General features: G+C 45.4%; 1 protein-coding gene across 1 annotated transcript in view; it reads left to right on the top strand.

The window, feature by feature from the left end:
* The window catches only part of LOC144796503 (aldo-keto reductase family 1 member C1-like), a 224778-nt gene that overhangs the window by 86780 nt on the left and 110738 nt on the right, over positions 1-27260 (top strand). The window contains exon 6 of the mRNA XM_078668206.1: positions 6722-6844. Within this exon, the coding sequence (XP_078524332.1) occupies positions 6722-6844 (123 nt within the window). The remainder of the gene's footprint in view (positions 1-6721; positions 6845-27260) is intronic.

Below are 27260 nucleotides of genomic sequence, written 5' to 3'. Positions count from 1 at the left end.
ACACGGTTATTCGGAAAGACGTTCTTCGTATGTCCGATAGGTATTTCCAGGAAAATGCAGGGTCTGTTGAGTCAGCGCGGACATTGTGGGAGGCCTATAAGACAGTGGCGAGGGGGGAGGTGCTCTCGCTGGTTGCTGGGAAGAAGAAGAGGGTGCTGGCAGAAGTGATCAGGTTAGAGACGGAACTGTTAGACTTGGAGAAGAACGTTAATGAGACTAGAACACCGGAGGACCTGCGTCAGGTGCGTCTTCGTGAGGAGGAATACCGGGTGTTGCTGCGTAGCAGGGCTGTAGAGGCACAGGCGGCAGTCCAAAGTAGAATATATGAGCACGGAGATAAGGCAGGCAAAATGATCGCTTGGCTTGAAAAGGGTACCAGGCCTTCGATGTTAGTGCCTGAATTAGAAGATAAGTCGTCCCGTCTGCTGACTCACCCTCAAGAAATAGTTGACGAGTTTGCCGATTATTACCAGACAATATATGCAGCTGGGAATGCCTATTCGGAGGTCGAATGTGGCGATATGATCAGAGACATTATCATGCCCCGATTGTCAGAGGAACATAGGGATTACTTGGATTCTCAGTTTACAGACGATGAAGTGGCCCAAGCGATTAGACAGGTTAAATCTGGTAAGGCGACTGGTCCAAACAGGATTCCCATTGAATTGTATAAATTGAATGCTAACAAGGTGGCCCCATATTTGCGGGCTATGTTCCTGGAGAGTAGGAAGGTGGGTGAGCTCCCGTACGATCAACGAATAGTGAATGTGATGGTTCTGTATAAAGAGGGTAAACCCAGGACGCAGTGTTCTTCGTATAGGCCTATTTCTCTGTTGAATGCGGAACCAAAAATCCTCGCGAAGCTATTGGCGATCAGGCTAGTCAAGGTTATCACGACTTTAGTACACCCGGATCAGTCCGGATTCATGCCGCATCGTAACACGGCGTTGAATCTGAGACGGCTGCAGGGAGTCCTGGGATGCGCCTCTAAAATACATGAGCAGATGGTGTTGGTCTCGTTGGATGCGTCGATGGCCTTTGACCAAGTGGAGTGGCGGTATTTATTTGCGGTGTTGGGCAAGTTGGGATTTGGCAGTGAATTCATTGGATGGGTCCGTCTGTTATACTCTAGACTTCTGGCTAGAATAATAGTCAACAACTGCAAGTCCCGAGACTTCCAGCTTGAGAGGGGGACGAGACAGGGGTGTCCGCTATCCCCCCTGTTATTCGCTCTTGCGATGGAGCCATTGGCAGCGTGGGTGCGTTGGGATAGGTCGATTAGAGGGTTGCGCTGGTCGTTGGATTGGGAAGACAAGATTTCGCTATATGCAGATGACGTCTTGCTCTACCTCACTAGACCCAGGGAGTCGTTCGGTGTCTTTCTGGACGTGTTAGCTATTTTTGGTAGGTACTCCGGCCTGGTAATCAACTGGGATAAGTCGGTTATGTTTGTAGTGGCAGGTGATCCTCCGGTGGTCCCCCAATCTTGTCCCGTGCGGCTAGAAACTGTGGGATTTCGATACCTGGGCATTTATGTGACGCTGGACCCCGGCTGCGATATGAGAGAAACTTGGTCGCTCCTTTGACTAGGTGCAGGGCAGATGTGGTGCGTTGGAGGTCTCTTCCGCTCTCTCTGTTAGGGAGGGCGGTCTTGTTTAAGATGATGGCGCTTCCCCGGTTTTTGTATGCGTTGCAGAACTCGATGGACCTGCTTATTTCAGGGAGATAGAATCCCTTCAGAGGAGACTCCTTTGGGGAGGTAGTGCTCGGATAGCCTATAGTAAACTGACCCTTCCCTGGTATGACGGGGGAATTGGGCTCCCAGATATCCGCAAGTATTATTGGGCCTCACAATTAGCAGCTGTGAATAACATAATATTCGGTATTCCTGGCGACCCCGGTTACGTGATGGATCGGGGGCAGGCACCTGGTGGCTCACTAGAGAGGGCTCTATACTCCAGACCTGGTAGATTTCCATTGACGGGTCCCACAGATCACGTGGTCCGGATTTGGCACATAGCTAATAAATGTTTGGGTTGGGAGGGTAGACTAACACTAGCCACTCCTTTATTGAACTCTGAGAAGCTGGGCAACATGTGGAAGTCGAAAGGATTTGACAAGTGGGATTTGATTGGTATAGTTAAGATAGGAGATGTCTGGAAGAAGAATGCAATGCATACGTTTGAGTCCCTTGGGGGCCAGTAACAACTGCACCAAAACGAATATTTCAGGTATTTACAGGTGCGGCACTCCTTGTCCACGCATGTCCCTAAAGGCACCGCTCTTCCGGAGGCTTCCCCTCTAGAGGACCGGGTGCTGGATGGTCATCTTCCTGAGAAGACAATCTCCCTGATTTATCGTAAATTGGTGAACCATTCTGATGACCCACTGCGTAAAATCAGAGCCCAGTGGTGTGAGGATGGCTTTGAACTGGATGACGAGGACTGGGTGGCTGCCGTTGCCTCTCCTAAAGAGGTGGCGATCCAGATGCGACTGAGATTGGTTCAGTTTAAAATCCTGCATAGGTCGTACATTACTGGGCCGCGCCTGGGCCGGGCTGATAACGCTACGTGCCGGAGGGGATGTGCGGAAGATGGTACCCTAATGCATATATTGTGGCACTGTGAGCGAGTGCAGGCATTCTGGGCGGCCATCTATGTGGAATTGAATCAGGCGTTGGACACTGACATGAGACCTGAGGCTCGGCGTTGTGTGCTGAATGTGTGGGAGCCGTGTGACTTGAATGAGTGCCAGAAACAATGGGTGACATTAGCGAATATGGTAGCCAAACGTAACATTGCCCAGCTTTGGGGTGCTAGTCAGCCGCCGGGGGTCACCAAGTGGGCGGAGGATCTTGACTGGTGCATGCTGCGTGAAAAGTCAGTGTATGTGGCCAGAGAGTGCCCTCGGAAGTGGGGGAAGATTAGGGGACCGTGGAACAGTCACAGGGGTGATATCTGTGTCCCCCCGAGCTGAGTCTGGGAAATGCCCGACCACGCAGACCCCTGATACTTAAATGTATGTATTTCCTCCTGATTTTCCGCGCCAAGTTTTGTAACGTTTTGGCTCCCCTGAGATCTGTATTTTTTGGTTGTATGTGTGTTTTATGATTTAATAAAAAGATAATTTAAAAGAAAAACAGGGGGGAGGGGCGTGTTGCCCCGTCCCTGAGCCTCATAAGGCCCTGGATACCCCATCCCCCAGGCCCATATTTTTTTTAAGGTGAGGCAGGGGCACGTGGCCCCCCCTCCCTTAGCTTCTTAAGGCCCTGGGAACCCCGAACCCATTGAGGGCCACACTTTTTTGTAAAGAGGAGGGGGCACGTGGTCCCTTCCCCCAACCTCATTAGGCCCTATGGACGCCATCCTTCTGCGCCTTTTATTTTCATAAATTGAGGGGAAGGGGCTCTGCCCCTCTCCGAGCCTTAGTTGTTCATGGGGACTCCAATCCCCCAGGGTCTTTTTTTTTAAAAATGGAGGGGGCCATGCGACTCTCGCTTCCTACGCCTAGTTAGGCCCTGGGGACCCCTTATAATGGGTGGGTGGCCTGGTGCCCACCCAGGACACCCACCATAGACTGGTTAGGGTCATGGAGGGGAGCCCCAGGGCCCCACGTACCTCGACTTCTCCGAACATACTGCAGGAGCCAGCATTGCTCTTGCCCACAGGGAGCAGCCATTTATGCTGCTCTATTCTGGGCCAGAGCAATCTCTTAATCTGTTTCCATGCCCGCATCAGTTTAGACTGTGTTGTTTCCCGTGTCCCACCAGGCGGGAGAAAACGGAAACTGCTGTGGCCCAGGTGTGGGCTCCCCAGGACATAGTAAGTGAGCCAACCCTGGGGAATGAGTTTCCCAGGGCCATTAATGACTCAAGGAGGGCATCAATTGGCCCGCTCCCTATTTAGAAAGTTAGCGGCCCTGAGGGATGGGGCACCCAGGGCTTTTCAAGGCTTGGAGCGGGCCCCTCTCCCCTTTTTTAGGCATATTTCAGCCAAGAGGATGGGTCCAAAAGTGGTCTTGAGAGGGGGCGTGCTCTTCCTCTCAAAAATAAAATACTGCAAGCCCTGGGACCAAAAATAGCCTGGGGAGGGGGGCTGCACTCCCCTCTTCCCGTATGGGGTCCATAATGGCTCAGGTAGGGGGCCACATGCCTCTTCCCCTTAAATAAATATTGCGGCCCTGTGGGTGGGCTCCCTAGGGCCTATAATTCAAGAATGCGACCCCGGCTGCCATTCTTTTTTAATCCCAAGGGAGTCCACCAAATGGGGCCTAGGGGGCAGGGGACCCTTAAACTGCGCCCTTATATTACTTTTTTCAAACTTAAGGATCGGGCACTAAGTCCCCAAGTCCTGTAATGGCTGCCAGCAACATTTTTCTGGCAGCCATTCAGAACGCTCGCTTCCACAGGAGTCTGACTCCTGCTGGAGCGAATTAGCTCAAGGGCAAAAAATAGCTCCCTGGGCCAATTGGAATGCTCCTTTATTAAATTGGCGCAAGAATCTTTCAAGCCTTTCGCGGACCCACACTGTATAGATCTTCAAATATTTTTGACACTTAATTTGTAAAAACACTCAAATCAAATTATACCAAATCACAAAAAGCACAAACTGCGGACCAAGATCTACCTTCCTGCCAAACTTGGTATAATTCCATTCAGGAGTTCCCCTTTCATTAAAAACCTGGGGATGGGGTCCGAAGGGCCTTACAAGTGTCAGGCAGGGGCCGCATGCCCCTCTTCCCTTTTAAGTTATATGTACGGACCTCAAGGATGGTGTTCCCAGGGATAGGCCCTATGGCCAACCCCACACCACACATGGCTGAAGGCTGTGTGCAGTGTGGGGTTGGCTGCATTTGGGGGGATTGGCCACTGAGCCTCGACGCAGGCCAATCCTTGTTCCTAGCCTGGCAACAGGCTGGGCCCTGCGTCCAAACCCCACAATGCACAACCGAAGACCCTGCAAATTGTGGATTTGGCTGCCTTTATGGGGTTTGCCACAGGGCCTAAGCACTGGCAAAGTGCAGCGTGGGGGTGGCTGAATGTGGGGTGTGTGCTGCGAGTGGTGACAGAGGTCAGTGCAGGCTGTGCGTGACAGTGGGGTTGCGGTTACGTACAGTAATTAAATGTACATAAAAAAACTAGAAATTCACTCAAAAAACTAAAGGTTAAAGTAATGTTATAGTTAGGTGTGTTAAAAAGATATGCTTAAAACTATTTAACATTATATTATTTCTTGTTAACTATTTTAAATACGTTTCTTTAAAGTTGATATTCATTAAAAAAAAGAATATTCACACCTGTTTCTGGTTGATATTGTTTCCACAATATGTTTGCCGTAATATTTTTGTTGCTCTCATTATATGTATAGGAGCATGATATTATGGTTAACAATATTTTTGAAACAACATTTGTGCCGCTCGATATTTTTGGTCACAATTTTCTGTCAAACACCTCTTTATAAGCCACAACACTACCACCCATGTATAATTGAGGTATTGTTACTTATTCCAGAAATTTCTTTGGATATGAGGTGCTATACAAATAATGTAATACTTTCTCTGTCACGGACATTGGTGTTGATCGTTTTTAGAGTTAATTGATGAAATACTTTCTCATATAACATTTAATTAGATCAGGTCTGTGTAGTAATTGTGTGCTACCCTGTTGGAAAATGTCTCCTTCTGCTGGTCTAATTTTCAATGCAAGCTGTGTGAGCTTAACTGCTGTTCACATTTGTGAATTCATGTAGCATTAGTTTTTTGTGATTGAGACCTCCACAACTTAGTACACTTTTTGATTAATATGCAAAGCCAACTTACAGTGATAAGGACCAATTTGTTCTGGGCAGAATGAACATGTAGTTTAGAATATTATTTTGTTTCTAGTTTATTTGGTGGGTTCCATGGTGCTTGGGGCATTTGTGAAGGGTACAGCATCTAAGATACAGTTTACCTTCAGTGTTTCACATAAACCTAAGTCACAAAAAATCTGGTCCGCTGAGGAACGGATAATAATATTGATGATCATGAGCTTGTGTTTGCCTAGACATATCTACCCTACACCTGGAATTATTTGGATAGAATTGTACACAAATGTGAGAGAAGATTGCATTGAGTTTTGGTCCCGGGTGTCATCATGCTAATTGGGTAGGGTAAACACTGCAAGAAGGACAAGAGGCAAGGGGCCTAATCAGTCAGACATTCTCACTTCTTAGGTCAGCTTCCTCCAAGTCTTAACATTAGTCTATGGAAGGATCTCAGAGTATGGTATGTTATGTTACAGGCACTTGATATAGTGCTGAACGAATCACACCCGGAGGTGTATCTCGGTCCTAGCACCCAGAGACGGCAAAGCAATATATGTTTAGTTTGGTTATAGAGGTGTAGGCAGTTGTCTGTCCTCTAACAATACTCTGTTGCACAATTTGTACTCTTTGGTGGAAAAACCTGGAAATTGTTATGTTCATAGTATTTGGTACTTAGGTAGGTTTTGTTCATATTTTAAACATTCGCATGAGTTGCAGTGAGTCCCTTAGAACTATGGAAGCACCAACAGGCAAACTTTACTTGGAGTCATGGGATTGCTTCATATGTAGATTCAGGAAACTTAGCATTCTTGTGTGAACTCACCTAGTGGGTCTTTGACTGGTATCTTCCTCTGAGTTATAACTCTTCAGGGGTATGCCAGTTGTGTTAACAGGTTTCTTGCCTTTTTGTTGTGCAGGCCATGGAGGCGTGCAAGGATGCTGGTCTTGTGAAGTCCATTGGGGTGTCGAATTTCAACCGCAGGCAGCTGGAACTGATCCTTAACAAACAAGGGCTCAAGTACAAACCTGTCTGCAACCAGGTAAGAGACTGTAGTTCCCAAACTGGCGTATCAATATTTTCTCTGGTTTTAAAATCTTTAGTGGCGTCTATTCTGCTTCAGCGTTCTGTCCTGGTTGAATTAATTGTTTCTGGGATTCATTTCCTCACATTCTCCACTATGGATCACTATGAAATCTCTTCAAGGGATCCCCAAATAATCCATAGAAAATATCTCATTTTAGGTTTCATGGTGAATCCAAGTGGTTCTTGTTATGCAATGCCGATTTGATGAGCACACTATCACCCAGGAGGGTATCTTGGTCCTGAGAAAGTGTGAGTCTGGCGAAACTTCTGGCCTAGTGGGACTATTCCAAAAGCCAGGTCTTCAGCTTCGTGCAATAAGTGAGGAGGAGACTCATCAATCAATCATATCATTTGTAAAGCGCACTACTCACCCGTGAGGGTCTTAAGGCGCTGGGGTGTGGAATGCTGCTACCTGGCTCGAAAAGCCAGGTCTTGAGGAGTTTTCTGAAGGTCAGCAGGTCTTGGGTCTGCCGTAGGTGGATGGGGAGGGTGTTCCAGATCTTGGTGGCGAGATGGAAGAATGATCTGCCGCCGGAGGTCGCTCTTCGGAAGCAGGGGACTGTGGCTAGGGCGAGGTCGGCGGAGCGGAGCTGGCGGGTGGGGGTGTAGAAGCTGAGTCGTCTGTTGAGGTACGTTGATCGGGCGTTTTGGAGTTCCTTTTGTGCGTGGGTGAGGAGCTTAAAAGTTATCCTCTTGTTGACCGGGAGCCAGTGCAGGTCTTTCAGGTGGGGTGTGATGTGTCTGCGGCAAGGGATGTTGAGGAACAGGCATGCAGAGGTGTCCTAGATGCGTTGAAGCAGTCTCAGGAGTTTTCCCAAGTCTCCTGTGTAGAGGGTGTTTCTGTAGTCCAACCTGCTGCTGACGAGGGCCTGGGTGACCGTTCGTCTCGTTTCAGTGGGGATCCACTTATAGATCCTGCGGAGCATGAGGAGGGTGTTGTAGCTGGAGGAGGAGACGGCGTTGACCTGTTTAGTCATGGAGAGGGTGGAGTCGAGGATTAGCCCTAGGTTGCGTGTGTGGTCGGTGGGTGTTGGAGCGGTTCTCAATGCGGGCGGCCACCAGGAGTTGTCCCAGGCCGAAAGGGTGGATCCGAGGATGAGGACGTCCATCTTGTCCGAGTTCAGATTCAGTCGGCTGTTTCTCATCCATTCAGCGGCGGCCTTCATTTCTTCGTGAAGGTTGGTTTTGGTGGTGTGGGGGTCCTGGGTGAGGGTGAGGATCAGCTGGGTGTCATCGGCGTAGGAGATGATGTTGAGGTCGTGCCGACGGGTGACGTGGGCAAGCTGTGCCATGTAGATGTTAAACAGTGTTGGGCTGAGGGATGAGCCCTGGGGTACGCAGCAGATGATCTCAGTGGCTTCAGAGCAGAAGGGGGGAAGGCGGACGCTCTGTGTTCTGCCGTAGAGGAAGGAAGTGGTCCAGTCCAGGACCTTCTCTTGGATCCCGGCGATGTGGAGGCGTGTTCATAGTGTGTGGTGGCAGACCATGTCAAAGGCGGCTGACAGGTCCAGAAGGATGAGGGCCGCCGTTTCTCCGTTGTCCAGCAGGGACTTGTTCTCATCGGTGGCGGCGATGAGGGCAGTCTCGGTGCTGTGGTTGCTGCAGAACCCGGACTGGGAATGGTCCAGGATGTAGTTCTCCTCGAAGTAGGAGTCAGTTGTTCGTTGACGGTCTTCTCAATGACCTTTGCCAGGAACGGGAGTAGGGAGATGGGCCGGAAGTACTTGAGGTCCTTGGAGTCCGCCTTGGGTTTCTTGAATAAGGCGTTGATCTCGGTGTGCTTCCAGCTCTCCGGGAAGTTTGCTGTCTTGAAGGAGGTGTTGATGACTTTCCGGAGATGGGGTGCGATGGATGTGCTGGCTTTGTTGAAGATGTGGTGTGGCAATGGGTCTGACGGAGATGCGGAGTGGATGATGTTCATAATTATAATGGTGTCTTCGTCGTTGATGTTGGTCCAGGAGAGCAGGCGGTTGGGGCGGATGGCGGTCGTGGGGGCGGAGGTCTCAGTGGTTGTCGGGGCGGTCGTGGCGTTGAAGCTGTCGTGCACGTCTGCGATCTTGCGGTGGGAGAAGGTGGCCAGCGAGTCGCACAGGTCTTGCGAGGGTGGGACGTCGTCGGTGTTGGAGCTGGGGTTGGAGAGTTCCTTCACGATGTTGAAGAGCTCTTTGCTGCTGTGTGTGTTGTTGTCTAGGCGGTTTTTGAAGGAGGTCCTTTTGGCGGATCTGATGAGGTGATGGTGTCTGCAGGTGGCGTTCTTGTGGGCTGCGTGGCTGTCCGTGTACGTTCACGGAGCCAGATCTTCTCCAGCTTTCAGCAGGTTTGCTTTGAGGCCCGGAGGTCTTCAGTGAACCATCTGGCTTTCTTGTTGGTGTGACTTTTGGAGGGTTTCTTGATCGGGGCGAGGGTGTTGGCACAGCCGTTGATCCACTGTCTGAGGTTGCGGGCGGCAGTGGCGGGGTCGGCGGGTGGGCTCTGGGCGAGGGTGGTGGTTAGCTGGTCTTCGGTAACTTTGCTCCACCAGCGGCGAGGCATCTGTTGGATGAGGTGGTGAGTGGTGGGTTTCTTGAAGGTGAAGTGGATGCAGCGATGGTCGGTCCAGTGGAGTTGGGTGGTGTGGTTGAAGGAGACGTGGGGGCTTACGGAGAAGATGGGGTCAAATGTGTGACCGGCTGAGTGGGTGGGTGTTGTGATGAGTTGTCTTGAGTCCAAGGTTGGCTAGGTTGTCGATCAGGGTGGTGGAGTTGGTGTTGTTCTCGAGGTGGAAGTTCAGGTCCCCGAGGAGGATGTATTCCGTGGAGGCGAGGGCATGTGTTCTGACGAAGTCGGCGATGGAGTCGCTGAACTGTGGTCGGCGTCCGGGGGGTCTGTAGATGAGGGTTCCTCTGAGGGTGGTGTTGGGGTCAGTGTGGATCTGGAAGTGCAGGTGTTTGGTGGTGCTGAGGGTGTCGTCAGTGTTGGTCGAGACTATGAAAGTGTTCCTGTGGACGATGGCGATTCCTCCTCCTGCTCCGTTGATGCGGTCCCTGTGAGTGATCTTGTGGCCTTCCGGGACGGCGATGGCTATGTCGGGTGCGAGGCGGGGTTCAGCCAGGTCTCCAGCAGGAAGGCGACGTCTGGAGAGGTTGAGTCGAGTAGGTCCCAAAGTTCAACGGCGTGCTTTCGGGCGGAGCGGGTGTTGAGAAGGATGCATCTGAGGTGGGTGGGTTATTTCGTGGTCAGCAGCATGGTGGGGCGGATGCTTGTGAAGCTGCAGTTCCGGTAGGTGAAAGCTCCATGGCTGCCAGGAAGCAGGTGTTTGATTGTCCGGTGTTGAGTGCGTGGAGGGTTCTGGCATCGTAGCGGTGTTGGGCGTTGTGGCGTTCGCAGGGTCCAGGGGTCCTGGCGTTGGGCGCTGTGCAGGCGTGGACAGGCGCAGACGGGCTTCCCTTAGGCGCGCCTTCGGTGTGCCCTCTGCACGCGTCCTCTGCGCAGCCTCCATATGAAGGGATGTGGGAGGGAGGAGCAGCTGGGAGGCAGGAGCGGGGTGGCGAATGGGATTGCAGGGGGGCGGGGCCGCAGGGACGCAGCGGCGGGAAAAACGGGTAGGGCCGCGGGAGAGCTGGGCACAGGAAGGAAAAACAAGTTTAGCCAAGAAAACAAGTACAGGCACAGAGGAATAAAAACAAGTCTGGGCAAGAAAGCAAGTACAGGCACAGGGGAATAAAAACAAGTCTGGGCAAGAAAGAAAGTACAGGCACAGGGGAATAAAACCAAGTCTGGGCAAGAAAGCAAGTTAGGCACGGGAATAAAAACAAGTCTGGGCAAGAAAGCAAGTACAGGCACAGGGGAATAAAAACAATACTGGGCAAGAAAGCAAGTTAGGCACAGGGGAATAAAAACAAGTCTGGCAAGTTAGGCACAGGGGGCAAGTTAGGCACAGGGGCACTCATGTGCAGCAGGTTGTCCCATGCGTTCGGAAAAATGTAAGGAAAGGCTTGACTGCCGGATCTGGTTTTCCATATGCATGGGATGTCTGCAAGTAGGAGTCCGGACCAGCTGAGGTGCCTGGTTCTTCTTGTAATATCTTTTTTGGGTCACTTTGTTATCCCAGAAGAGATCTCCATGACAGATCACTGATGAGTTGTCCAGAATGAATGATTTATATGAATAGTGGTACACCCATGAACCCTTTTCCGGGTTGTGCCTAGAAGTGTTCTGGGTCAAATACCACAAAAGGAGGCTTTGCAGTGGAGTGAAAGTGGGTGAATGTGGTCTCCTGCAGAACAGAAGAAAATCCTTTTAACAAAGTTGCTTATTTGTCAGACTGTTGCAAAAAGAACAGATGAAGGAAGGAATGCTGAACCAATCATACAATCACCCCAGTCACAGATCTGGGTTAAATCCATCCATGGATTTAACCCAGATCTCTAGCCTGAGGGTGAATGTTTTGATTTGTTCTACATTCCGTCCATCATTTGTGTCTTTTGCTCTCTCAGCCTAAGTGCTCCGGGTATACCCAAACGTGGGTCCCGGGCTCACTGTTCCACTGGATTCAAGCTAGCCTGGCTGAAGAGGGGTGAAACCGTGAAACTGGTCCCAGGATGCTTGTTTCTAGTTCAGGGAGGGCCTGGCTGGCCAGTTTAGGTTGGACTGTTCCCATGAGGAATAGGGTCAAGACTGATTTGCATATGGCTGTGTCGGAACTGGCATGGCGTGGTGAGCAAAAGAACAATGGATTGAACCAAGATCTATTGACTGGGGGTGAATGTTTGATTTATTCCATATTCTGTCCATCGTTTGTGTGTTTCTTGCTATATGTCTCAGACTAGGCCCTACCAACCAAGAAACAAATAAAAATCCTAGAATTGGTGAAAAACACTATAGTTGTTCTGTCTGGATTGCTAAATCCGATCAACATAAGAATCACCTCTGAAGATAAGCGGTGTCTCTTTGGAGATCCTCAAGGAATCAAAAGCTTTCTGAAAATGGTTACAGCTCCTGTGCCAAGGGAGAACACTAAACTAAAAGCATCTAGGTCTCTGCTTTGCTGGGTCAAACTGGAGAGCATTATTATGTATACTTCTAGTATGTAGCTAATGGCCTTGTTGGAGTAGTAAATTAAAACAGCTGCAGCCTGTGCAGGTAAGAATGATGGGGCCGGGTTGGAGGCAGTTTCGACAGACGACAACGAGGGAAAATTAATTATATATTTAATTGTCCCTCATGGTCGTCTGTCGGCATCCCACCAACCTGGCCCCACCACCCCGGCCCCACCACCCCACCGCTCTTACCTGCATGGGCGGTTGCTGAATTAAAAATAGATAATGTGATGGATGTCCTTCCATGTGTACACATTAGCAGCAAACTTGGAATAGCTGGTCTTTAATGAAAACCATCCTAAGATGGCCGCCCATGTGCGTGCATGTTGCGCATGCGTTGGAATGACCATGTGTTTCTGCACATTACTGCTTGTCTTTCACTCTTTAAGTTAAGGCTGTTGTTGCTTCTGGTTAGTAGCATCTTTGTGTCTTTCGTTTGAGAAAAAAGCTGCTTTAGACTTTTCTGTGCTTTTGCTAGGCACCATATGTCTAAAAGGAATGGTGCATTTTGGAATACAGTAAATAACAGCAGGAATTCTTGGAGAAGTACAGCTTTAGGCCATGAAAACAAAGCAATATCTAATAATGGCATTCCACATATGCCCAACTTGAACGGTGGTTACCGATGCTGAGCACCAGCACTCAATTGTCAACACTGGCACTGTTCGTGTAATTTAGAGATGAGCCGAACAACAATAGTTTATTATTTAACATTCAATAAAACAACTAATATCTGCCACCCAAGTCATTATTATAGCTTTAGGCTCCTCAAACAGTCTAATTTGTCACACGCGTAGCAGTGTGATGGTTAGTTGCTGTGGAGGTACTGTGACTGGCAGTGGCAGTGGGTGGTGCAAGCTGCAGTGGCCTATTGACTAGAACCCTGGCATTTATATATATATATCTATATATCTATATATATATATATATATATATATATATATATAGATATATAGATATATATATATATATATAATATATTTTTTTTTTATAAATTGGGGACAATTTTAAGCAAACAATGTATTTACATTTCATTACACACCACTTATCAACTAATTGAGACAGCAGAGAGACTGGCAGGATGAGAAGCGTGTACATATTACTCAACTTATGTCATTGAACTCATTTTTTGTTGGATCCCTTGTAGAGAACTTATAGCAATACATTAATATTTTTCCCACCCATTATACACCTACTTTACCAGTCTGTACTCTAGAATGTATGGGTGACCTTAGACTTGGTTGCCATTGATCTGAAGAATCTTTACACTGAAATCTCTTATAATGGAAGTATCGTACACCATCAGCTAGTTTTAATGCTATTTTAGCATGCTGTGGTTTTGCCTGGAGGATAATAGGTCTGATTCACAGGGCCATTCCCAGGTGCATCTTGCATACACACATTCATTTTTTAAGTGCAAATTCATGTTTCAGATTTATAGATTGTGGATTTCCACTTGTAAAACTCTTTTATGTACTAGTTTGTTGGTATTGACAATTAGGGCCATATGTATCAAAATGTTGTTTTACAATTCTCAAATTGCGATTTTCAGCGAATTGCAGTTTGAGAATTGCAAAATGCTATGTATGTGGGATTTGCTAATAATTTTGCAAATCCCACATATTCCTTATTTGCTCACCGTGAATTGAGATTCGCAAATAAGGAATACCTTCTCATTTATTCCTATGGGCTAGGAGGCCGATAGGAATGAATGGGAAGGCATTCTCAATTTGCGATTAGCAATTAGAGAATCGCAAATTGAGAATGCAATTTCAAGGGTGGCAGGGTGTCAAGCGGACACCCTGTTGCACCCCTGAAATGTGCATGTGTGCCACATGGCACGTACAAAAATGAAAAAGTGAAATCGCAATTTACCACCAACTTGAAGTTGGTGGCAATTTGCGATTCCTTATGGCCAAATCGCATTTTCTTTTGTGCTTCTAACATTGCATTTAAGGAATCGCAATTTACGATTCCTTAAATGCCATTGCAAAATAAGGAATTGCAAAATTTGCGAGTCCTTATTTTGCGAGGGGGTTTTTGTGTACTACATTGCACACTCCTAATTTGCGATCGCAAATGCTGAAATTCTGCGAATTTCATAGTTTGCGATCGCAAATTGGCTACATACATATGGCCCTTAATTCTGTGACCCTTTCCCAACTTGGAACCATTCAGAAGTATGTATTTTCAAGGTGGGTATAGGGAGAAAACATTTTCTGGAGGTAAGGGCTTCTCCAAAGGAACACATGTTTTGCTGTAGAGAAACTGTTTTTTACATGTCATAATATGTGTTTAAGCCTAAATGCACACTACGACCTGTTATTGAGGCGCAAATGCTGTTGCATGATAATCAATGGAATTCACAAATCACAGAATACATTTCAGAATTTTTGGGACCCAGGACCTTATGTGATTATATTTTGTAATGTTAGTTCGATTATGAGGCATAGTCAGGGGGAACTAGTTTTTCTAAATGTATGGCTAATTAGTCATGGTTTGCTATCAGTTTGAGAGTACCTTGCCAGAGTTAGTTCCCCTTTGGTTTGGGATATGCAGACACACATGTATTATTATTACATGCATCTGAAGCGAATCTAAATTACTGTGAAAAGTACCATGACTGTCATGTCAAATTTAGAAATGTACAATGTAATACTCTACAGCCAAAATTGCCTTTAATGATATTGAAAAGATACTGACAATGACAAGAAACTGATTTCAACACTAAATAGCAGGCACATAATTAGCACAGCCTACTTTGGCACAACAGTCATAAAAGTACATTCCTTAACATTTGATTATTTTGTGGCATGATGTGTTCAGATCATGCACAGCTAACCGAAAAGCAAACAATTTGTTTCTATGTGAACAGCATTCTAATATCCTGCATTCAACATTAAAAAATGTTGCACATGGCAGAAATCAGTTCCTCATAAAAGTACAGGAGGGGAGTATTCCGAAATCCTGAAGTTTAGTATCTTACATTTGGTAGCACCTATAACATCTGAGATTTTACCTACAAACTGGCACATTTATCCAGGAGATCCACACCTGAAGGGCTATTTAACTAGTAATCTGTTTATACCTTTTCTAGGGCTCCTAACCTGGGCATACCCTTACTTCTAGCTCACCTCGCGAGGCGATATCCCAGACAATCAAGTTATTTTCGGGAGTGTGTGAAATTTGTGTAATTTGCATTATTACATAACACTTCCCAAAAATTATGCAAAATTACACATAATTTCCGGTGACTCTTATTGGAAAGAGTGTGACCATTTTGTTTACTCAAGCCTACTCCTGCCTAGTTATACCTGATTTTTCCCTGCTCCCCAGATTCCATTCACCTCCATGTTTGTCAGCGTCCATTCTTTCATCAACTTTAGTTTCTCTTTTTGTTACTTTCTGCCTGGCCCTGTGCTTTTATTTTTAGTGTTTTGCTTTGTTTTTGTATTTTTGTATTTCTAGCTACCATTTTTCTCTAGCTCAGTTATAGGACAGGCATGCAGCAGCGCCGTGCCCTTCAGGACACCCTGTAGTCGACATTGGCACTACATTTATAGTGAGGCGAAGGTGGCAGCACTGATATTTTTCTTTATGCGCAGAGCCACCTCCTCCGATGCAGGTAGGAGGTAGGCAAGGAAAGCGGTACATCTTAGCAAAGTGCAAGCTGTGGTGTGAGAGAGTGTGGCACAACTTGCAGGTGATTCACTTCTGGGCTGATGACCTGCTCGACATAAAAGTGGCGGCCTAGGTAAGTGATGTTTACATTTTTTATAATGTTATATTTATTACTTTTGAAAGAGGCATTATTTACATCACAGGTAAGTTTAATTATATATATATATAATATATATTCACTGAAAAACCATAGGTTTGAGGCCTGTTATAGTTAGGAATTAGCATTTAAAAAACCTTTGAAATTCACTGAAAAAAACATAGGTTTCAGACAGGTTATAGTTAGGAATTAGCATTTAAAAAACCTTAGAAATTCACTGATAAAACCATAGGTTTTAGGGGTGTTATAGATAGTTGGACATTTCACTCCTACAAAACCATTGAAATTCCCACGTTACAGTTAGTTGTACTAACTATAACTAGCACGCCCGCAATCCACTGCTGTTGATGTCACGTATTACATCATTCATTACATGGTCAGTGACATCACTGATGACATCACTGATGACATCATCCACGTGACAATCTGATACACCTTATCATACATTAGTATAACCTTTCAACACTCATTATAAAATATGGAGTACCATATTTGAAACAATGGAACACCAATACAAGTTTATAAAAACCCACTCAGTGATTCCTACATCTACACACACATCTAAACACTTACCTATAGATTCACTCATACATGCTAACAAAGATCAATAGAACACTATTAAATATACTTATACACCTACATCGACATTACACACTAGCACACATCCTATTCACTTATGCAGTCATCCTACTCACCTATGCAAACAATTGATCATACTTACATTTACTAAGCTACACACTTACACAAACACCAATTTATTTATTCATATAGATAGTAACTCATACATAGTGTGTTATAAAATCACTATTACAAGTATACAGTTATCCATATGTCACTCATACAATCACTGAGTCTGTTGTATACTTATTTATATACAACAACTGTCACATATAGTGCCTTTTATATTTCTAGTTTGTTGGACATATATCATTGAGAGATATATTTATCCATCACCACACCCATAAAGAGATTCACTCACCCAAACAACTGTTTACACATACAGTCTTAACCTCATATACCTACTAAATCAACTATTTACACATCTTTGGACAGTCACACACCTCCCACCCAACCACACACACATTCATTCACTATCCCATACAAATACTCACTTAACTAATTAATAACTAATATAGACTTTCACATAACTAGTAACCGACTTTTGTAGTAGTTTATGCAACAAGAGATAGAGTGATACAGGTATTCACACAGTTTAATCACTATCCAATATATTTAGTGAGACACTTCAAATTCGTCACTTAGACAGTCAATCACATTGCTACTAAATCCTCCATTCAGACACTTATACACCCACTCAGTCTTCGAGGCAGATTGCTATATATATATATATATATATATATATATATATTACCTACTGGCGGTCGCCAGTAGGTATATATAGTTAGGATTTTTTCTCTATGGGTTTTTTGAAAATTCTATGTCTAATAACTTTGGCGTTTGTGGACGGAATTGGCTGAAATTTTCAGGAAAATGGCACATTTTGTTTCTAAGCAGCCCTTGAAAATTTGGGGGGGTTCGTCAAGGGGGGGCCGAGAAAAAAGGGGGGTCCCAAAACGTGTTTTTAACATTGAGTTTTCCATAGGGCGGTTGGCCTCACTTTTAGCCCGAACGGCTGAATGGATTTGCACGAAACTTGGCAAAATTGTAGGGACTGGTAGCCCGATGTGCCTTTTGTAGGTCTCAATATATGTGCTCCAGTGGATTTTGAGAAATTAACGTTTAAAAAAAGATATATATCTGTAACAGCGGACCAGGCAGCGCTCCGGTTCGCGTACTTTACGCGCAACGGAGCTTTGTGAAGCGAAGCTGATTGGTTCTCCGGCGTCTGTCAACATTCCAAAAAGTCCGTAGCGGCCGCCATCTTGTCTCTCGGTAGGATCGAGAGACAAGAGGAGGTCAAAACAAAGGGGGAAATAACTATAAGGGGGCATAGTAGATCCTCGCTGACCCCCTAGGTTTGATGTGGAGGTTTTAAAAGGGCCCCGCGGGGCAAAAAATAATAATAATAATAATAATCGAACGGCTGAATGGATTTGCACGAAACTTGGCAAAATATTAGGGACTGGTAGCCCGATGTGCCTTTGCTAGGTCTCAATATATGTGCTCCAGTGGATTTTGAGAAATTAACGTTCAAAAAAAGATATATATCTGTAACAGCGCTCCGCTTCGCGTAACGGAGGTTTGCGAAGCTGATTGGTCATTCTGTCACTGGGCTATAGTTGGGCTACATCTGGCTGATATTTGGGCTACATTTGTTTTTTTGTGTGTCTGGCGGCCATCTTTGGGCTACATTGGGCTACATTGGGCTTCATTGGGCTACATTGGGCTACATTTGGGCTCCAACATATATATAGGCCAATGTAGCCCAATATATATTTTTCAAAGTTAATTTTCGTAAAAACCACTGGAGCATATATCTTGAGACATAGCAAAGGCACATCGGGCTACCAGTCCCTACAATTTTGCCAAGTTTCGTGGAAATCCATTCAGCCGTTCGAGCTAAAAGTGAGTCCAACCGCCCTATGGAAATGAAGGAAATGAATGGGTAATTTGTAATTAGCAAATAGCTAATCGCAAACTAGGAATGGTAAAGAATCGCTATTTATTCCTTAAAGTTCGCTATTTAGGAAATGCAAAAAACTTTGATGATACATATGGCGGTTCATCTCTAACAAGATAAGAAGCATAGGGATACATTTATGATGACTGGCGCATCACCAGGGATGTGTTAGTCATTCTGTGCCGCTGTTCCGTCACCTATGGTGTGCTGCATTTACAATGCGGCGCATCATGGGGCAAAAACAGCACAGATGCGTGATGTATCTGTGCCGTAAAGGTGGCGCATTGCTGGAGTTGTATCGCAAGTGTGATGAAGCTCCAGCAAGGGTCGGGGGTGCCCCTGTCGCAGGGTTTCTGTTCTCACACAGAACTGTGGACAGAGGATTGGAACCTCGGCGAATTAGGGTGTCCCAAAACTCACGTTAGTAATCAAAAACTCCTTAGCAAGCTAGGTACAGTGTCACATTGGATATAACAAACTCTCAATGTTTAGACAATCCAGAATATGAACTTATAGTACCTCAGGATACGTGGAACTCATGAACAGTCGGTCGTTATATATTTCTTAGAAACCAGAACATGGAGTTAAGAAGAACACATGTGTATTTGAAATGTTTATTTACTAATGCCGTCTTCTCAGGCGTAGTATCTTAGATAATAGAAGTACACATATTATCAGTAGCAAAATTACCAGCATAGTTACTAGTACATAAAAAGCGAATGGTGACAGTATGTTAACATGCTGTAAATGAAAAAAGAGTTAGCAACACTTATAAGCAGCCGCGGGCCGTGGAGGGAGTTACGGTGGGGCAGGGAGGCGGGGAGGGGGAGGGGCAAGGTAGAGAGGGCTCCACCCTGCTTCTCCCCCTCCCCGCCTCACCGTAACTCCCTCCACGGCCCGCGGCTGCTTATATCTCACCCTCCCTAATACACATATTATATTATTTGCTAAGAAGGTCTCTTTGTGTTGGTTTAGGGCGTGCCCATACTTTAGTGTCTTAGATTTGAAGGAATCACATCAGCATACACCAGCTCTCTCTTCATGTGAACCGCATCAACTGTTGTGTATGTGTGTTCGGCAAAGCAATATAAAACTCGCCTCATGCCCAGAATTGGCAGAAGTTGCACTTATGTTATGAGTATGAAGTCGTGGAGATCAGACCTCATAACAATTCTGTATCGTGTTGTTCTTGAAACTTTAGCACTCGCTGTACAGATATAGTTTAACAAGCAAAGCAGATAGTAGAGCAATAACATATTATTCTCATGTAAACCACGATGAACTACTAGGTGGAAAGCTAAAGCAACAACTAAGTGTCGTGTGCAGAAGTTGCAAAAAAGGAAAAATGGCGTTTAAACCGGTAATGAGCCCATGCTAACTTAACACGGTGTAAAGATATCCAGGACCTAGATGACACCTCCCCATGATCCGGAAACGAACTGAATAAGATAATAGAAGTGCCATCTCATGAGAGCAGATTGCAAGTTTATATGTGGACGGTCCGCAAGGTAAAGCATTAAAAACTAGGAAAATTTAATGCTAAAGAAAAATAAAACAGCCAAGTACTTTATCGAGTCTTAAGCCAATAGGCAAGGTAAATAATAAAAACTTGACAAATAAGTCAATGAATTGTCAATGAAATGCTAGTACTCAGCATATCAAACATGAAAAAGGTCTATGACATAACTGTGTATGCAAAATAAGCTGCAACAGCCTCCAATAGGAAGTCACCGTCTTCATCCGAAAACAGTTCAGCCATCCAATTTAAAAGCGGAAAAGAACATACGTGCTCTCCCAGCACCGGATCCTCTATCACCATCAGAGGACAGCTCGGTGGGTTTTCAAGAAAGCTCTGTTCCAAGAAAGACTGTGCTGCCGCCAGTAAATTCCAGGGACCAAGTAGTCCATGCATCAATGCCACAGCCATAATCCTTTCGCCAGGACAAACCAACTCGTGAGTAATGATAGGAGTCATCAGCTGATTAAAGTCGACGTCAGGAGAAACCGGTCCGCAGAGACACAAATCAATGGCCCAATCGAAATCACAGGTCAGGCAGTGAAATACAGGCTGGACACAGGTGAAGTAGGAGAATCGAAAAGATAATCCATATGCCGTGCTTAATATCGCCAACGGCATTGTGCCATAATATTCTAGCATGCGATTGCGGAACAGTGTCAGCAGCTGCAGGGTGGGAGGTTGCATAGGAGGGACATCCATATTTAAAAATGTAAAAAAGCACAAGAGCGTCCGCTGGTAATGCAAGTAAAAATGCCAATCCACGAACCGGAGTGGAGAAAATGGAATGAAAGGAAGCAGGGATGACTCCAAAGATTTTCTCAAATGAAGTCACGAGACCACTGGTAACAACTTTAAAAAAGTGCGCCAGGGTCTTTGTGGAGGATGCGTTAAAGATAGTCGGAACCATCTTGCTGAAATTGAAAGGCAAATCTGAATTAAAAGTATTCCTTTTATCGTAACAGTAAGTGAACGGGTTATTTGCTGCAGAAATGTTCTATTTCCTCCCACACATGAACATAGGGAGTTTTCAATCTGGCCACAAATACCAACCTTGGGACAGATTTCAACGGCATGGCAAGAATAAGAGCTCTTTTGTCTCAGAGAGAGGTGGCCTTGAGTTCGGCACGTGAAACTTTCGTGCTTCACATAGCGAACACCCGTACAGAGGTGCAGACCCTTTTCAATTAACTCAGAACAATCTTCATTATTGAGCATCAAATAACTACCATTTTCCAACAACTTGAACGTGGGGATGATAGCAGGAACTGGCGTGCCTTGCAACACGCAAGCCATATTTGGTCGGTGTTTGTTGCATGAACCGTGTAACTGTATGTGCCTACACATTAGTGAATGATCTGGCGTCTCAGTGCATTCCTCTCCATTCAGATAAACTTCTTGATCATCTTTGAAACATCTGTATGTGTATGGAAGCGACCAGACCTCATGAAGAAAAGCACTACCTAAAGGTTCATAACGACCTATTGGTATATATTTCATACAATTTGAAAACGTATATAAAGCAAAAGGCAGCGTTATTAAACCGTGGATAAGGCACGTTGCCAAAAAACCCGCAATCCTCTGCTGATGATGTCACTGAGCATGTCATGAATGATGTAATATGTGACATCATCAGCAGTGGATTACGGGTAATAGTATCTCTAGTTTACTCCCCTATAGCTGTCTTTCTTTTAACATAAGTGTCTGTTTCCTTCCCTTATACTTACTGTTTTTGGTTCGCTTCTAGTTCGCGTACCGGCGAGCGAACTGGGAAGCGAACTAAGAGAAATAGAGGTTGGCACAGTTCCAAATATTGTACCAATTTTTTAATAACGGGGAGGTAGTTCTGAAAAGAACTTTTTTTTTTATTGTTTTTGTTGTTTTATATTTTTTTTATTATTTTTCGGAACATTTTTTTACTTTTTTTGAATTTTTCTGAAGTTTTATATTTTTGGGGGTTTTTCTTGGAGGGGGCAATGAAAACGATTCATTGTAAAGGGCTCAACAGGAGCAACAAAACAAAAAAAGAAGTATTTATTATTTTGGGCGTTTCGTACAAACTTGCATATGATAGTCAATAGCTCTGTTGATCAGAGTGATGCTTTTTTCTCCGTAGGAAATGAATCCATCGCAAAATACGCAGGTGTGTTTTACTTCACCAAATTTCATTTGTATATTTGGCACCATCTCCCTGCCCTCTGGTCCCGTTACTTCCGGTACAACAGATCTTCTGGCCATAATAGGGAGATTATCTAGGTCGTTCCGAAACTGTGCAGCACTGTAGTTGTTAGGATGCCACCTAGTCATATGGCGATGCATTGTGTAGTTTCCGAAACTGTATTTTTTCTCGGTTCCTCTGGACAGTCTATCTTGACATATAAGGCAAGTTACGTATCTTGCATTTACTTTTTTCTGACCTTTGGGAATTTTAAAAAATTGCCAAATGAAGTTTTCTTTCCGGTGAGACGTCCTGGGCTGCTCAGGCAAAAACTGCCTCTCTTCGTGCTCGTCGTCCTGTTCCTCTTCTTCTTCTTCTTGTTGAATTATAACTTGAGCAGGTGGTCCACTCTTCCTTGGATGTGGTGGAGGTGGTGGGGAAGCACCAGCTGAAGCTACTAAAGAAGCCATTGCTCAGTGATCACAAAGGGTCTTTCTCTCACAATGATGAAAGTCAGAGTGAGGAAAGAAGGAGGGATTTTCATCATTTGGGAAAAACAAGAGTTCTCAACCAATCAAAAGTGTTCATTTTAGATTATATGACCTAGTCTTACATCATTAGGAAACCAAAAGTGAAATGAACCAATGAAAAGTGTTATTACCAAGTCACATGACTTGCTGTGTTTACGTTAAGCGCTTTGCAGGGCCTCCCGGTTTGCTTCCAGAAACCTGCGCTTTGCGACTCGCTTCGCGTACCAGTTCGCTAACGTAGCACGTCATATGACGTATCACGCGACAACGTGAAACGTCATGCGGACGGGAGGCGTCACGATGTTGTTTTCTAACGCGGCACTTGCGGTAAAGAAACGTTTACCGGCTCGCGGTCTATTTCGCGGCATCAAGGTCAGCTAACGGGAAGCTTCCCGATTCGCGAAGCGGGAACGAAGAAAAAAAAATATAAAAAAAAAAAATTATTCATAATCATATAAAATATATTTTTGGATTTAAAGAAGAATACATTTTACAGCTACAGATATTAGCTGTTAAAAAACCAATGAAATTCACAGAAAAAACCATAGGTTATAGACCATATATAGTTAGGAATTAGCATTTACAAAACCTTGAAAATTCACTGAAAAAACCACAGGTTATAGACCATATATAGTTAGGAATTAGCATTTAGAAAACCTTATTTTACTCACACAAAACCATTGAAATTCCATATATAGTTAGTTGCACTAACTATATATCGTGCACCCGCAATCCACTGCTGATGATGTCACATATTACATCATTCATGACATGGTCAGTGACATCACTGATGACATCACTGATGACATCTCAAATGACATCACTGATGACATCACTGATGACATCTCATTTGACATCAATGACCACATCACTGATGATATCATTCATGTGACAATACAATGCATCTCCTCACATTTTAATATAACCTCTGTTTCACCCAGTGTTAAAAAGAGAGTATAATTTTTGAAACCATTGACACACCAATACTAGTTACTACATACGCACTCACTGATTGCTACGTCTACACACACCTTCACTCATTCACCCATACAATCATTCATACATACAATCACTCATCTTTACAACACTATCATATGCACTCATACACCTATACAGACACTCACAGTCTGCCACTCATCCATGGAGTTACTCACACACCTAGTCAGTCCTGTAAAGAATCAATGACACTTCTATTTTCTTGTCTATACAGTTAAACATAGAGCACCTTACATTTTCAAACATATACTAACACATACTTACCTTCTTATACAATCATTGATACAAGTACAGATTGATCTGCACAGAGTCACACACCTCCCAGCTAGCCACACACACACTCAGTCTCCCATACAAATACTTGGGCAATCAATCAATAACCCATATAGTTACTCATATAGCTACTGATCAACACATGCAGCAGTTTACAGAACAACAGACATAATGATGCACAAATTAAGACAGTTTAGTCACTAACCCATGCAGTCAGTGAGACACATTTAATCACTCACTCATACAGTCAGTCATGCACCTACTAAATCCTTCGTCCAGACACTTACACATCCACTCATTCTTCAATATGTAAGACATATTTAAACTTTATAGAAACAAAAAATCACTGGATGTTGTTATCAGTGATGTCATCAGTGATGTCATTTGAGATGTCATCAGTGATGTCATCAGTGATGTCACTGACCATGTCATGAATGATGTAATATGTGACATCATCAGCAGTGGATTGCGGGTGCACGATATATAGTTAGTGCAACTAACTATATATGGAATTTCAATGGTTTTGTGTGAGTAAAATAAGGTTTTCTAAATGCTAATTCCTAACTATATATGGTCTATAACCTGTGGTTTTTTCAGTGAATATATATATATATATATATATATATATATATATATTACCTACTGGCGGTCGCCAGTAGGTATATATAGTTAGGATTTTTTCTCTATGGGATTTTTGAAAATTCTATGTCTAATAACTTTGGCGTTTGTGGACGGAATTGGCTGAAATTTTCAGGAAAATGGAACATTTTGTTCCTGAGCAGCCACTGAAAATTTGGGGGGGGTTCGTCAAGGGGGGGCCGAGAAAAAAGGGGGGTCCCAAAACGCGTTTTTCCCATGTTAATTTCCATAGGGCGGTTGGCCTCACTTTTAGCCCGAACGGCTGAATGGATTTGCACGAAACTTGGCAAAATTGTAGGGACCGGTAGCCCGATGTGCCTTTGCTAGGTCTCAATATATGTGCTCCAGTGGATTTTGAGAAATTAACGTTCAAAAAAAGATATATATATCTGTGACAGCGTCCCGGGTAGCGCTCCGTTTCGCGTACTTTTCGCGTTACGGAGCTTTGCGAAGCGAAGCTGATTGGCTCTCCGGTGTCTGTAAACATTCCAAACAGTCCGTAGCGGCCGCCATCTTGTCTCTCGGTAGGATCGAGAGACAAGAGGAGGCCAAAGCGAAGGGGCAAATGACCATAAGGGGGCATAGTAGATCCTCCCTGACCCCCTAGGTTTGATGTGGAGGCTTTAAAAGGGTCCCGCGGGGCAAAAAAAAAAAAATGTTTTTTTTTGTGGGGTGCGCCCGGTACGCGTAACGGAAAGCGGACTGGGGAGCGTACTACAAGGAAACAAGAATGATTGACTTTTAACTTATTGTATGTTTATAGACTTTTTTTTTTCTTTTTTTTCTGCTGAGTGACGTCTCGGCCTATCTCCACGGGATGCAGTCCCTACCATCTCGGCGTTTAAGCCCAGGGGGACCGGTAGTGTGGGAGAGATAACGTCTGTTAACGTTCGATTCGAAGGAAATCAGGAAGTGTTGAAAAACATTGTCTGCGCCATCTTGCCTTTTTTCAAATGCCACACTTTTGTCGTGCACGGCAGCCATTTTAGATGCCTTGACCAGACCCACTCTCTGCACGCTGTCGATCCTTAGCATGGCTCCCCACCCTCGCAAGCATCTCCCCCAGGCACTGGTCACCCCCGCTCTCGGTCTTATGCATGGGCAATAAACCTCCCCCCATCTGCGCTGCTCTTCCTTGAGAATCACACCCTGTGCCCGCCCGACACCTCCCTTTCGCCCTATTCACTACCGCACCCTCTGACACTCCTCTTCCTCTGTGTCCGATTGTCCACGCCGGTCCCAGGCTATCACCTAGCCCTGCAGATGTAGTTTATGGCCCCAGCTGTAAAGAATCACCCCTCTTCAAAGGAGTTACAGTAGATCAAGGCCCCCACCCGATGAGATCTGTCACACCACACGCGTTCCTACTATCTGAAAACCATCCTGTATTGTGATTGGGGAGGGGACCGAGCCTGAGGCGGAAGATTCCAGGGATGCCTCTTTGTACATCAAAGTTTTTACAATTATGTGTCACATTAAAAATATATAGCACTCCAACAAAGTAGTAGGATTATAAAACTTTAATAACTTATAAATATATACAACGCAACAAAAACAGTAAATACATTTAAACATTTTTTTGAAAAAAGAAGCAACAATGGTCAGTAGCTGTGTTTTGTGCGAATAGTCCCAAGGCAGCACAACGTGCTGAGTTCTGGACGGCACCCAGGTGATGTTACCTGGGTGCCGCACTGGTTTTTGGTATCCTACAATGTAGCTCCGAAAAACGGCGTGGGGCGTCCCGGGGGGTGCGGGGGGAGGCCTCGTCAGTAGCGGTCTGTTGTGCGAATAGTCCCAAGGCAGCAGAACGCGCTGAGATGTGGATGGCACCCAGGTGATGTCCAGTAAGTTGCCGCACTGGTTTTGGTATCCTACAATGCTGCTCCGAATAACGGCGTGGGGCGCCCCGGGGGGGGGGGTGAGGCGGCGTGAACGGGCCTCCCCAGGTGGAGGCTCGTCTGCTGTAGTGGGGCGCCCCTTTACCGTTTCAGTTGCCATTCCGCCCGCTTTTGGTACACTGTGCCAAAATCCGCCATTCAACTGAGTTGCGCCCACTCTTGCGGTGCAGCGATAGGCGGCTGCCACAGGACTCTCAAAATGGCGGCAGGCTCTTTCCTTTTTGGGCCTGGTCCACTGAAATGGCCCTGGGACACCTTGGAACTCGGACGCTTGTCTGCTAGGTCTTGGACCCCATTCTCGAAAGCGTCCCCTCAGCCTTGAAGATTCTACAAAAGTCTTGGGGGCCCCCGACTCCTGCAGGCTTCCGGTGGGGAGCGGCTGCCATGATTGCTCGCGGAATGACCACGACGGAGCCACGAGATGGTGGTGCTTTCATGCTGACGCCAGCTTCAGTCTGAAACATCCAGAAACAAGGTGGGGCTTTCATCGTTTGGGGAAAAAAAAATGTTTTAATCCAATGAAAAGTGTTATTTTTAGGTCACATGATCAAGCCTTCCATCATTAGGAAACCAAAAGTAAAATGAACCAATGAAAAGTTTTATAAACAAGTCACATGACCTGTTATGCAGCATAGGGCTATAAAAAGCGTAGAAAATCCGTTGGCACGTGAGGCGGCGTCAGTAGCGGACCGATGTGCGAATAGGCCGAAGGCAGCACAACGCGCCAAGATCCGGATGGCACCGAGGTGGTGTCCAGCAAGTTGCCGCACTGGTGTGGCCATCCTACAATGCTGCGCCGAAAGTCGGCGTGGGGCACCCCGTTGGCCTGTGAGTTTGCGTCAGTCAGTGGGGGCTGTTTGAGGATCTGACTGCATTGGAAAGCAATGTGATGCTTTGCGTCGCCCCCAAGATGGAGGTTCCTCGG

This window comes from Lissotriton helveticus, chromosome 1_1 (genome assembly GCF_964261635.1).
Source record: "Lissotriton helveticus chromosome 1_1, aLisHel1.1, whole genome shotgun sequence".
Classification (NCBI taxonomy): Eukaryota; Metazoa; Chordata; class Amphibia; order Caudata; family Salamandridae; genus Lissotriton; species Lissotriton helveticus.
This window is presented reverse-complemented; position numbering and strand designations above follow the sequence as displayed.